The 13,146-nt window shown below is 40.7% G+C and overlaps 1 protein-coding gene across 15 annotated transcripts in view; it reads left to right on the forward strand.

The window, feature by feature from the left end:
• ULK4 (unc-51 like kinase 4) overlaps positions 1-13,146 on the forward strand; it is a 577,302-nt gene that overhangs the window by 208,075 nt on the left and 356,081 nt on the right. For all 15 annotated transcript variants that reach the window (XR_013549925.2, XR_013549926.2, XR_013549927.2 and 12 more), the window contains 2 exons: positions 11,935-11,986; positions 12,082-12,226. Coding sequence is in view for 12 of the 15 variants with exons in the window: in XM_078432438.2 (XP_078288564.2) it covers positions 11,935-11,986; positions 12,082-12,226 (197 nt within the window). In the remaining 3 variants the exon portion in view is untranslated. The remainder of the gene's footprint in view (positions 1-11,934; positions 11,987-12,081; positions 12,227-13,146) is intronic.

The following is a 13,146-nucleotide window of genomic DNA, read 5'->3' on the forward strand; positions in this document are numbered from 1 at the left end:
AGCATAGCATCTTCAAATCTCTCTGACCTCTCCTTCTGTTGACACATCTCCTCCTCTGACTCTGACCCTCTTTTCTCCCTCTTATGAGGAGGTCTTGTTATTCTATTGAGCCCATCTGTCTAATCCAGCATAAACATCTCAAGATCCTTGACTTAATCACATCTATAAAATCCCTTTTGTTGTGTATGATAACAAATTATCAGGTTCTCGGGATGAGGATGGTGGACGTCTTTCTTTCCACCATCGTCCTGTGTACACAGATTCTGGTTTTTATCCAGGGCTTCATGACTGAAATTATTTTGGTGCTCAAAACAGATGTGGCCAGTATAAAGTCTTTCGAATTGATTCCTGTGTCCTTGTGACATACTCCATCATTTTTGAGTGATTTTTTAACTTGCTGGCACAGCAAGATATTCTTGCTTTGGCTTCTAGCTTCTCTAGCCTGGCCTAGTCATTTCCCAGTCAATTCTCAGAGGAGTTCTGGCTCCTTTTCATGGGAGGTGGCATTAGAAACCACGGTGTAGGGCCCTAAGTGTGCCTCTCTTTCCTGGGATGTCTCCGCTTCTGGGAAATATATACATAAAATAGAGCTGGGAAATGGATACATGTATATACATGTATGAGCACACACAACACACGTATGCATGCTTGCATATATTGGTACACACACACACACACACACACACACACACACATATTTTCAAATCATGAGTTCACGCTAATAACTTCAAACCCAGTCCCTGTCCATATGGTTCCTTCTATCTATGCTGTGTTCATAAGATACTTGGATTGGTCCCCTTCCTCCTCTTGTAGTGTGGTTATAATACTCATCTGAAACACAGTTGGTTAGTTTTCAGTTCGCTTTCAATTGTTGGGTTTCTTTTTCCCCTTCCTATCCTTTTATCTTTTGAGTACACATAAGATTAGCATGCTTCCAAAAGTCAAAGCTGTAGAAAAAGATGTATTCAGAGCAGGGCCACTCCATATCAGTTCGTAGAGCTCTTCCTCACTCTTCATTGGAGCAGTAGAGTACTCTGTTCTGTGTGTATGTATCATAGGGTTATTCAACCCATCTCTTATGTTGGGACGTTTAGGTAGTGTCTAATATTTTTCAGTTACAAACAAATAGCCCATGCACATGCAGTTTCCTATTGTTGGAGGTGTAACTTCAGGGCACGTTTCCAGAGTGGTGATTGTGGGATTGAAGGATAATTACATAGGGGTTACTATTTTGCTTCCCCCACCTCCTAGTAATATATGAGTGTCTGGTTCTCCCCAGTCCAGTCTTGCCAATAGCAAATGCCAGTCTTCTGAAATTTTGCCAATCTTTTGTGCCTTGGGAATTCCTTAACATCTTTTTTAGGTATTTAATATTGTAAGGAAGAGTTAAACAATGTCGTGTCTAGTTTTGGTAGTTGTTCTCCTCAAAAGGGGTATTCTGCGTGGCCCGCTCTGCCATTAGTGGAGGTAGGATTCATGGCGTAGGCATGTTTCCCCTGTATGGCCGATATGACTTCGGAGGAAAGGGGACTGGTAGTTGATGCGACGTGTTAATTATTGTGCCGTCCGATGTACCAGATTTTCCAAGGCTTGCTGTAAGGAAGTGGTGGTTAATTTTCAAATGTAGGATAAGAATTTCAATTGAGTGCTTGGAATAGTAAACTTCAGTTTTCAAATGATGTACTTTCATCTGTAAAATAAAAAAAACACCCCACTACAAAAATAATAGTATAAAGCATACTTTCAACAAATGATTGTTTCAGAAATACACTTTCCATAGGTTACAGTGTTGCCTTTTTTCTTTGTGAAAAAAGAAAATTTGAATATGGTTATGTGGTTATTTATGGGTTAAAGCTGCTGAACTCTAGTATCTCGTGTTCGTCATTTCTTAAAATGGAACATAAGTTTGTTAAATGATAAATTACCATTTTGGGCATCCAAGGCTTTAAGAACAAGTGAAGTAAACTTTAGCCATCTGAGCATTATTTACATATTTTGGCGTCACTGTGATTGTGTAGTTTAAGTGTCCCAGAGCTGTCAGCATCCCTAGGTCACAGACATTCATTTCTTTTGGGACATTGAGGATCACTGGCAGCAACTCACGTGCATATATATGCACACATAGTTGGGGGGGTGGTTTGAGCAAAGAAATGAAAAGTCCCTAGACCTGGGAACCTGTATTTTTGTTTTTAGTAAACGATGACCCTGTTTTTAGGACATGTCCTTAAATGACATTTTACCACAGACGAATGCCTTTAAGAAAGTAATTGTCACAAGCATTAAGTATTAAAGCTCCTCGGATTGTTCTATACATAGGTGTATTAGCTCTACAACTAAAGTAACAAATCATGGAATTTTATGGTAGAAGACATTAGTGTAGGGGAGCCTGATTAGAGTTGCAGTGGTATTGACTTAAATGGTTTATCTGTTGTTTGTAAATTCTGTGGAAGGTTCTAGAAGAGGAAAGCACTGTTGAACAAACCATCTACTTCGCAGCAGCAGTTACTCGCTGTGTCTTGTCTCAGGTGATTCAGTCTCTTGTTTGTTAACAGGTCGACGCAGTACCAGTGGGTAAAGCCATGACAATTGAAGGTTTGTCATCCACAGTGTTGGATTTTGTTGTCATGGTTTCCTCACTGTGACTTGAAAGCTATTCAGTAAAGAGGCTTTTTAGGTTTTTGTCCTGTTTTCTTTGTTATTACGCTGCTTCGTTGCCATCTGGCATTGGGTTGTCTTGAAAGCATTGTAATGTGACCTCTCAAAATGCGGATTGAGTTTTGTCATGAGTCACACTGCACTCCCCACATATTATTTTTAAATCAAGAAATGTTTTATAACATGACTAATGAGTAGTCGTCTTTGTTTTGGCATGATACGGGATTTGAATTTCTCAGGCTCTAAGGGAACTTAGCCCCGTTTTAGGTAAAAATCTATTATGTATAGAATTGTTGAATCACTATATCCTACACATGAAACTGATATAACACTGTATGTTACTTACACTGGAACTAAAATTAAAAATTTAATAACACATCATTGGGTGTTAAGAAAATAACAAATGAATGCTGTTTCAAAGTGTATTTGGAAGAGGGAATGGACAGAGATCTCTGTGAGGGGTGCGGGTCTTGGATTACGTGCAGGGGGACCTCCTCTTTGTGTGTAGGGCAGTACGGCCTACCTGCGGAAGACAGAGAAAAGCTGTCACCTTGAAATATCTTCCTGGCCTTCTTACAACCATTAGGCCACAGACGGGTCTGTATTGAACTTCCATTTCCTTTGTAGGTAGGGATCCAGGAGTGGCCTTGAAGCTTGGATGAACAAAAGGGTGGGGGTGGCAGGGGAAGTACACGTTGTCTGTATAAATAAGGAGCTGGCATTGGGTGGAGAATGAAGAGGAAGAAAGGAACGAAGAGGGGGCCTAGAAGAGACAGGCAACAGGGCAGGAGCCTCAGAGCTGAGCTGTGTGTGTGTGGGGGGGGGCGGGGAGACAAGGTTAGTGGGAAAAAAAAAATCAAAGGTGCAGGTGATTCAAAGATGACTAAAAGCAGGAGGTTTCATATTCAATTGCAAATTGTGGGTGTTGCCATTACAAAGCTGCATCCCTCGGAACCATCAGTAGAGTCTGGTGTATATATGGAGAACTTGGGAGATTTTAAATTCAGTCCTTACAAAGGGATCATGTGGTACCGTGAGCAAGGTGGAGATGAGGGAAGACCACCTGAATGATGACACACAGAGGCTGCTGATTGGGAGCTTGCGGCAGTAGGGACATCATCACCCTCACTTGTATTCAGCAGAGGGTGTAAAAACTTCAGGGCAAAAAAAGGGAAGGCTTAAGGTGTATCTTGGTCGGCATGGGGGGAGCTGGAGGCAGACTAATGAGAAACAGGGCCTCCTATGGGATGGATTAGGGGAGCAAATGTGACTTTGGCTGGTCGTGAGTGGGAGGCAGGCTACAACAAGCCGTGGAGCTGGCATTCGTCCTCCAAGTCCTGAGCGTCCTGAGCTCATTGCAGCAGGTGTTGTGAGCTGGCTTCTGTGCCTGCTTCCCGCGGAGGACCTGGGACAGAGTCCTCATTGTCATGTCTGGTCTGACCGCCTTTCATTTGGATAGTCGGTCTCAGAAGCAAACAGCAGGAGAAGGGAAAAAGCAAATAAAATACTAGAGTAAGTGAAAACTCAAGAGTTGGCAGTGAACCATGGAGAAGGAAATAAGCCATTGCACGTTCTGAGAAATCTGAGAGAGGACTTGAGATTAATTACAGCACGCAGGCCTGAGCATTTTATTTAAAATTCAAAGTTGGGCTCACCTCAGCTTGCAACCAGGATACAAAAGCAAATCCCTTTTCTTTTCTTTTCTTTTCTTTTCTTTTCTTTTCTTTTCTTTTCTTTTCTCTTTCTTTCTTTCAAAATTACCATGTGTAGAACAAGTACTTTTAGGTTTCAAAACTTTTGAAACGTCCTTTTCATAGTAATAGGATGAATTAATATGAATAGAGTTAAAGCAGTGATGTAATAAGTAGACCCCCCCAAAAAGGTTTAAGGTTTTGGTTTACTTACGTATTTATCACTCGCATATTTATAGTAAGTGCCTTTTTAAACCACCTCTTTATTTTTTTAATATTTTTTATTTTTATCTTAGAGAGTGAACTGGGGGGAGGGGCAGAGGGAGAGAGAGAGGGGGGCTCTTAAGCAGGCTCCACATCCAATGCAGTGTCTGATGTGGGGCTCGATACTACGACCCTGGTATCATCACCTGAGCTGAAATCGACTCGGGCTCAACCGACTGAGCTATCCAGGAGCCCCTGTAAACGACCTCTTTAAAAGATTTAATTATACTGGAATTAAAATGAAAAACTTAATAAAAAAAAATCAATGAATGTTGAGGAAGATACACTAGTGAGCTAGAATCAGATCCTGCTCTGAATAGGTTAAGTGTTGGTTGGGAGGAAGGGACCAAGATGAAAAAGAAAGATTGGACCATGGTTTGAAGAGTGCTGTATTGGTGGTTTGCTTGGGGTATGCCAAGAGCCCTTTCAGTCTGACAGGGTCTGGAGATGCTTTTTAGAGGAGATGATTTTATTCTTGAACTAGGTCTTGGACATAGGTAGGGATTAACTCCTGAGTGGCCTCCTGGGTGAGGGGTGGGTGTTTCAGGCGACGGAATCCTGTATGCCAAGGGAGAGAAGCGTGAAATGTTTTCATGAGCCATTTTAAGGTTTCTCTTGGTATTATTTTGAGACACTTAGAGTAATTTACTTGAAAATACTTCGCCGTAGAGGTGTAAAATGATATGCATGAGTTGGTTTTAATGTCTGCCCTCGGAAAGGTTAGTTTGTATGTGAAGGATGCCATACTGTCGCCATATTCTTGAAGTGTGCCGTATTCTTGAGGGAGTACTCCCTCAGGTGGTTGGTGAGCCCTGGAAAACTCTAATCTGAAGTTCACAGCTGTGAAGTGTCTTTATCTTGGTGACCCTTTTGTTAGAAAGATTATTTTCTTTGGTGAGATGAGTCCATTTTTAAAGATACGTGGATTGGCTGGAAATCTTGGGCAAGTGGCCCACCCTCGGAAGGGTACAAGTTTCCAGTGAGCCCCGTGGATTGGTATTCTTGGCATCGGATTCTGATTTGTTTCTGCATTTTGTACATTGGAAGCCTTTGGCAGTCTGGTGAGGTCTGTGAACTCATTCTTGGAAAGACATTTTTAAATGCATCAGGGAAAGTAATGTGCACAGGGATATACAGGAAACGATTTGTACCGAAATACAGATTCAAGGTATTTTTAAGGAATAACAAATTTGCTCTGCTTCTGGGCCCAAGCAATCATCGTTGCTGTTTTCAAGAGCCAGTTTCTGGGTCCCTCTCCCCCACTGCCACGCCCTTCTGTGTCACTTTGAGCACCCTTGGAACTGTGGTCTTATATTTTATAGCTGCCCCCCTCTTTGTGTGAGTTACTGTGTGACCTCCAGGGATTTGGGCCCAGAGGCTAGAATTTTGTTCAGTGTGTCACCGTGTGCCAATCTGCTCTCTCAATTTAGAGTTGCTTTCTCATCTCTGATTGGTATCTTCTAGGTTATATATCCAGGTAATTGTTTTAAGGTTCATCTGGATGTTTTTAAAACAAATTCAGAGTAAACTACTCTAAATATCTCCAAAAGGAAAAAGAAACAAGGCCCAAGTCATCATCTGGATGGACCTCTAGGCCTTTAAATCTAACTTTTAGCGGCTATTTATTTCAAGGACAGTGGCAATGACAAAAACACCTTCTTCTCTGCCAAGAAACTCTGGCGCATCCACACGTCCCAATTTATGTAATGTTAGTTATTCCATGTTTGTGTTCATTTCCATTCTACACCTTAGTAGCTATTAAGTTTTGATAGTGGTGGTAATAAAATCCCTGTACCTACATACTGCGAGCTCATTGACGTTATGTGTGTGTGTGTGTGTGTGTGTGTGTGTAATCTACTTTTGTGATACTTACACTTAATATTTGTGTAAATGTTAGATGTATCACTCCTACAAATCTTTTTCTTGTATTTTGTGAGAGTAGATATAGTAACCCTTCTGATTTGTATAGGAGTATATTGAAATGTTTTATTTTTCTATATTTCTTTTGTTATATTTTCTTTATATTTTCTATTAAAATTTGACTCCATTGTTTCTCTGCTCTATGCTCCAAAGTAACTAGCGTTTTAAAACTTTAACTTTCATCTGTTCTGTTTTGCTAGAATCATTGGTTAAGTGAACGTTTTGCAAAGGTATGTGGTGTTTTTCATTTTAGGATTTTACAACCAATGATCTTTTCTGAAAAACCATTTATTACTTTGATTTATGTAGTTATTGCATAGAATATAAATAAAATGGATGAAACTGTTTTTCAGTGTTTATTTCCCTTGCCTTGTTCGACTTGCTAAGCATCTGGACATTTTCAGAGTAATTTTATTTTTATTTCTCTGTGAGTTATGGGCAGCTTTCTTTTGGTAATGTAATCAACTGTCATTGCTCGGGAAAAATATGAATTAAAGGTGAATAGTCAAATAATCTAATTTGTCTTGTAATCTGCATTTGCATATTATAGTAAGCACATTATTTCTCCATTACCATCCTCTACCTGTTTCTTCTTCTAAAGGATCATTCTCAGTTGGAAGGATTAAATTTCTATCGTCTGGGATACAATTCTAATTGCCTTCAGTCATTCAGAGGACAAGTGTTAATTAAAAAATTAAATGATATTATAATGAACTAGATTTCTTCTTTTAAAACTGGTTACATATATTTTTAATCCAGAAATTTACGTTTGGTGTGTATTTAAGTTTATAGGTATTGTTTTGGGCTACATAGTGAGATACCGTCTGTGCCTTTTTGCAGGTTGCTTGTTTTCATTAAATACATTGATGTGAGATTTATCCATTCTATTTTTGAACTCTTATAATCAGATCTTCAGTGAATAGCTTTGAATGTGTTACTGGAAACTTTGGTTGCTGTTATGAAATTCTTCTTCCAAGTTCTTGTACCACTTTATTGGTTTACTGTGGTATGTAGTACCCATTTCCCCTAAGTTTTTCAAGCTCTTGGTACTAAGGTAATTTCTTAACTGGATCTGTGTAAATTGGTATCTCAGTGTTCTAATTTTCATTTCTCTGATGGTGGGTTTGAATAGTTTTCATATGTTTGTTGACTCTGTGGGTATTCTCTTTTGAAAACCATCATTTCTGCCTTTTGTCCAGTTTTGGGGGCTGTTCGTCTTTTTCTCGTTGATTTTTCTCTTGCATTCTGCATATGAATCCATTTGTCAGATTTGGGGATTGCAGAACTTTCTCCTAGCCAATGGCTTTTCTTTTCATTTTGTTTCTAGGGACTCATCCTATACAAATATTTTTTGTTTTAATGTAGTCAAACTTATGAATGTTTCTCTTTTAGTTTGTGCTTTTTAGATGCTACTTAAGAACTCCTTCCAGGGCACCTGGGTGGCTCAGTCGGTTGGGTGTCTGACTTTAGCTCAGGTTGTGATCTCATGGTCCATGAGTTCGAGCCCCACCTTGGGCTTGCTGCTGTCGGGGTGGAGCCTACTTCAGATCCTCTGCCCCTCGCCCTGCCCCCGCTTGCACTCTCTCTAAAAAATAAACATTAAAAGAATGAAAAAAAAGAAGTCCTTTCCTATTTTAATGCCACAAAACTATGCTCTATTTTCCTTTAAAAGCCTTTCTTTTTAACTATTCAACTTTTAAGCCTCCTGTAATTATTTTTTCAGTGTTCTCTGGTATTTTTTACCAAGTAGATAGCTAATTGTAGCTCTCCCTTAAATGAATAGTCTACATGTTTTTCCACTGTTGCTAATAATACTATCACTGCCCCTTGCTGAGTTCCCATATGTGTCTGTTTCTAGGCTCTCGGTTATATTCCATGAATTTCTTTGTCTAGCTCTACATTTACACCACTTGGTTTCCCTTATAGGAAGCCTGGAAACTTGGTAGGGTAAACCATCTCTGCCCCACAATTTCTTGAAAATCTTGTATTATTCTTGATTCTCTGCTGCTGTTGAAATCAACCTCTGTGCTCTGGAGCTAAAACATAATATGAAGACAGAGTTTGGGTATAAAGAAGGAAGATAGTTGATTATTCTGCCCGGCAGAGGAGGCTGCAGGAGGCTAGTGTCTCTAAGAGTGGCAAGCCTGTCCTAGGAAAAGGCTGAGGGGTTTCCTAGGAAAATACAGGATCTGGGTGGTTTCGATTGGAATGTATAGGTATGTGCTGCCAGCCGCCTTCGTCATGTCTTCCTAGGTGGTCTTATGTCTAGTGTTGGCACAGCCGTCCGAGTCTCATTATTAAGTGTACGTTGAGGTCAGCGAGATGTCAACGTCGATACTGAGTTCCCAGAACAAAGCATTCTGCAGAAAAACGTATGAGGGGAAGGGAGAGGCTTCAAGAATGAGGAAGGGAAGAACTTATTCAGGGTCCAGCCTTGCTGAAGGCACCAGTGTGCCCGTCTTCATTTCCACCCATCTTTATGTTTCTATAGCATTGTCACTATTTTCTAAATACATTACGGAATCAATATGAGGAGGTAATGCAAACCTTCTTGGACTATTTATTTGTATTACACTGGAATGATTGGTTAATTTCCAGAGTTGACCTCTCGGAGTCTGTTCATCAATGACCATGTGTTCCCTTTGTTTATTCCTTCTCTGATACATAGATCTGAGTTTCTGACCTATATCATTTTTCTTCCTTCTGAAGAACTTTTGAAAACATTTCTTGCAAGGCAGGTCTACTGGCAGAAAATGTTTTCCGTTTTTGTTTGTGTGAGAAAAATCTTTATTTCTCCTTTTACTTTTGAGGGATAATTTCACTCAGAATTCTAGGTTGGTGTTTTTTTTCTCTTAACACTTGGAATATTTCATGCCAGTGTGACCCATCAGGTAAAATGAATTGAGATAAGCACGTCATTAGTGTGAGATTTGATGTGTATGTGGCTTGAAGCCAGGTTGCGTTCCCCGTTTGCTCTACCTGTGGTTTTTCAGAGGCTAAAATTCCCTCCGGGGTCCTAGTTTTTGTCTCTCCTGTTGCTTTGGGTTTCCCTAATAACTCCTTCTCACATAAAACCCGTGTCTTGCAACTCTCTCCGTGGTAATCCATGTCGTTATACAGGAGCCCAGTTGATGTTGGGTAAGGCATAGCCGGAGGGGATACGTCCCACGGTCCCGTGGTTAGGATTCTTTTTGTGAGCCTCTGCGTCTGGTCTCTGACATTCACAGGTGTTTGTCAGTTGTCCCTGTGCCTGTGCCCGGGGGAGACAGGAAGGCTCGGAGGGTGCTGGAGTTGGGATTGTCTTTCCCAGGTTGGTTAGGTTCTACTGAAACCTTACTATAGGCTCTGGTAAGATAGTGTCCTTTGTGTCCAGGCCTTTGTCGAGAAGAAAAGAATGTTCTGAGAGTGTTTCAAAATGGCTCATTTTCCTTCCCTCTGCTGGAAGCATGAGGGGTTTTTCTCTGATCTTCACTCTGAGAGTCCAGTGGGGACTCGGGGAAGTAAACTCCTGGGCGTGTGGGTGCTCCAGTAAGGCTGGGCACCAGGAGCTTTTATCCCCCAAGCTCAGGCTCCCAACAGTTCCTCAGTTAGCCTTCAGGTTTTGTACCAGCTGCTGACTCCACTGGCCTTTCTTCTCCCGTTAAGCTGTGATTTTGTTTGCCTGTCTCTTCAGGGGAGCGGTTTGTTCTGTGACTTCTGTCCTTGGAGGTGTCTGAGAAGAGTTGTTGATTTTGTTTGTTTCGCATTTTCCTTGTTGTAAGGATGGTTGTGACAGCTTTCAAGCTTTTTGCAGAAGCGTGTCAATGGCCATTGTACCTGTAAATATTTTCTACATTTTTTTTCTGTAAAAGGATACTGTAGATACCTTAGAATTTGATTGCTTCTATAGATTTTAGCTTAATTATGTCATTTAGTTGGTTATTGTAGGCATGTAGGAATACTGTTGATTTTTGTCTGTTCATCTTCTGTCTGATGATCTTGCTTTTTGACCATGCTTAGTTGTTTTTCAAATGTGAGTTGGACACCTGTCATTTACTTCAGTCCCACTCCTCTTTTGATGTATCCTCTTAAATCTTTAAGGTAGGCGTTGACCATGTTGATGGGTGTTAATAGTGGGCTATGTTTGTTTCCTTTGCATGGTTTTTGCTTTTGACACAACTGGCGGTTCAGAGGAATCAAAATTCCTTAATGGAGCGTGACATCTATGCTTTGAGCAATGTGATATCACTTAATGGAAGAGGGTGATCAAAACATCTCTGGGTCTTAGGATCCTTGTACCAATATCTGGATAGAATATTATATGTGAACTTACAAGGGGGTGCATGGGTGGCTCAGTCGGTTAAGCATCTGACCTCGGCTCAGGTCATGATCTCATGGTTCGTAGGTTCGTGGGTTCGAGCCCCGTGTTGGGCTCTGTGCTGACAGCTCAGAGCCTGGAGCCTGCTTCAGATTCTGTGTCTCCCTCTCTCTCTGCCCCTCCCCCTCTCGTGCTCTGCCTCTCTCTCTCTCAAAAATAAATAAACATTAAAAACCTTTTTTTAAACTAGAATAGGTTAACACTGGTGGGTTACTGCCCATGTGTAGAGATCTTTACCTGTGCAGGGCTTCATCTCATTGGTCTGGATAGCAGGATGGTATTGTGGGGCCGGGAACAGTTTCTTCTGCCCTTTTATCAGTGTAGGGAGAACAAATGCTTGTCTTAGGACCAGGAATACATTCAGTTGTAAACAACGGGAATTTTGTTTCTTGTCACCAAAATAGTTCATCAAAGGAGAGAGTAGTTGGTTTCCAAATTAGACTGCAGAAATGATTTGTCCTTTCTTCATTGTTCATTTTCATCAGGGGGAATCGATTTGTTATTTTGGAGTTGGTTTCAAACCACATTTGATTGTACCCTCAATAACTAGGAAATCCTAGAGGTGGTTTGTATAGTGGATTTATATCTTTTGAATATGTTTCTAAAAATAACCAAGATTAACTTGTCATAGCTCTTTGATGTATTTAATAAAACACAAAGATTGGGTGTCTCCTTTCCCCCCAATATTTTGGTTGTGTAGTTTAATCTTGAATAATGATCACTAGCTTATATATATTCATTTGGTGGTTTAATGTCAACCCACGCCAACCGGATTTTGGATTATATACTAAGGTTCCTTTCATAGACTCTGAAGGTTTTGATAAATTACTGTTTTGATGATCAGAATGTCATTTTGACCTGAGGACTTTTTCAGAGTTAAATGAGCCTGGTGATTTATGTAGAGTTTAAATCCAGGATAAATTTAGCTGTTGATTTTCCCCCTCTTTTGGTTAGTGATTCTGTCAGTGCAAAAAGCACAGATAGTGGTTAATACCAGTTTTGTGATTATAAACATTTGAACCAAGTCTTTTACATCTTTTCTTTAAGGTTGTTGATTATATCCTGCCACCCTTGGTCTCGTTGGTTCAGAGCCAAAATGGTAAGTGTGACCCCGTCACTGAGAATGCCAGTAGGTGCACATTCTGTTTTCATTCTATCGCCATGGACTCACATTCTTGGCATTTTTCTTTCAAGTGGAGTGGAGACTCTTCAGCTTGCGGTTGCTCTCAGAAACCACATCTCTACTCGTGAACCAGGAGGTCGGGGATGGCAAGAAGGAGGCGAATGTTGACTCTGACAGCAATCTACTGGCTCTCATTAGAGATGTCTTACTTCCCCAGTAAGTCCCATGTGCTGCATTCGCGCAGAGAAGTGCAAGATGTCTGGAAGCTTCTGTCAGACTAGTTCTAATGATGGGGTTGGGGTCTTGATGTTCTTATGTTTTTGTACATATGCTTACGTGCTCGCAAAAAAGAAATTTGGTAACAGAGGCACTACAGACTACTACACTGCCTAGAACGCAGGAGAATCCATTTAGAGCCTTAGCTGTTTTCCATAAGGCACATGACTCTGAGGTTACGCAGATTTAAAGGTGTTAATGGCCAGAAGGTAAGGTTTATTATTCAAGGTCAACATTACAAGACTACTGGAATGTGGAATCGGGATGTTTCTCTGACCCTACTCAGAAATCAAAGAGATGGACGGAAATCTTCCTTCACTCCAAACTCTTGGAACGGAAATTAAGTTTAGTTACAAATAGGATATTTCAGCAGGGCTGCAGGGGGGTGGTTGGTGGTGCTAGAACAAGTAATGATTAGTTAACAGAATGGGGTTACGTTTTTCTTCTACTCCATTGCTCAGGTAGCAGACACGGTAGGGTGACTACCAAGAGGACCCAGTGCAAACACGTGAAACTCTAAAATGACACCTTGTAATTGAGGCACACTGAATTTTTTTTTCTCCCACACTATGAGTCTTATCAAAAGTACAGGGTTACCTCGTTTTATTATGCTTTGCTTTATTGTGCTTCACACACGTTGCACCTTTCACAGTTGAAGGTCTGTGGCATCCCAGTGTTGAGCAAGTCTCCAGTTTTCCCACAGCATCTGCTCGCTTCATGTCCCTGGGCTACCTTTTGGTAATTCTCACCGTGGTTCCAACTTTTTTATTAGTGTATTTGTTTCCATCTGTGATCAGTGATTATGACTCGCTGAAAACTCGGGTGATGGTTAGTGCTTTTTAGCAGTAAAATTTTTAAAA

The sequence above is a fragment of the Panthera onca genome, chromosome C2 (assembly GCF_046562875.1).
Source record: "Panthera onca isolate mPanOnc1 chromosome C2, mPanOnc1 haplotype 2, whole genome shotgun sequence".
In the NCBI taxonomy this organism is placed as follows: Eukaryota; Metazoa; Chordata; class Mammalia; order Carnivora; family Felidae; genus Panthera; species Panthera onca.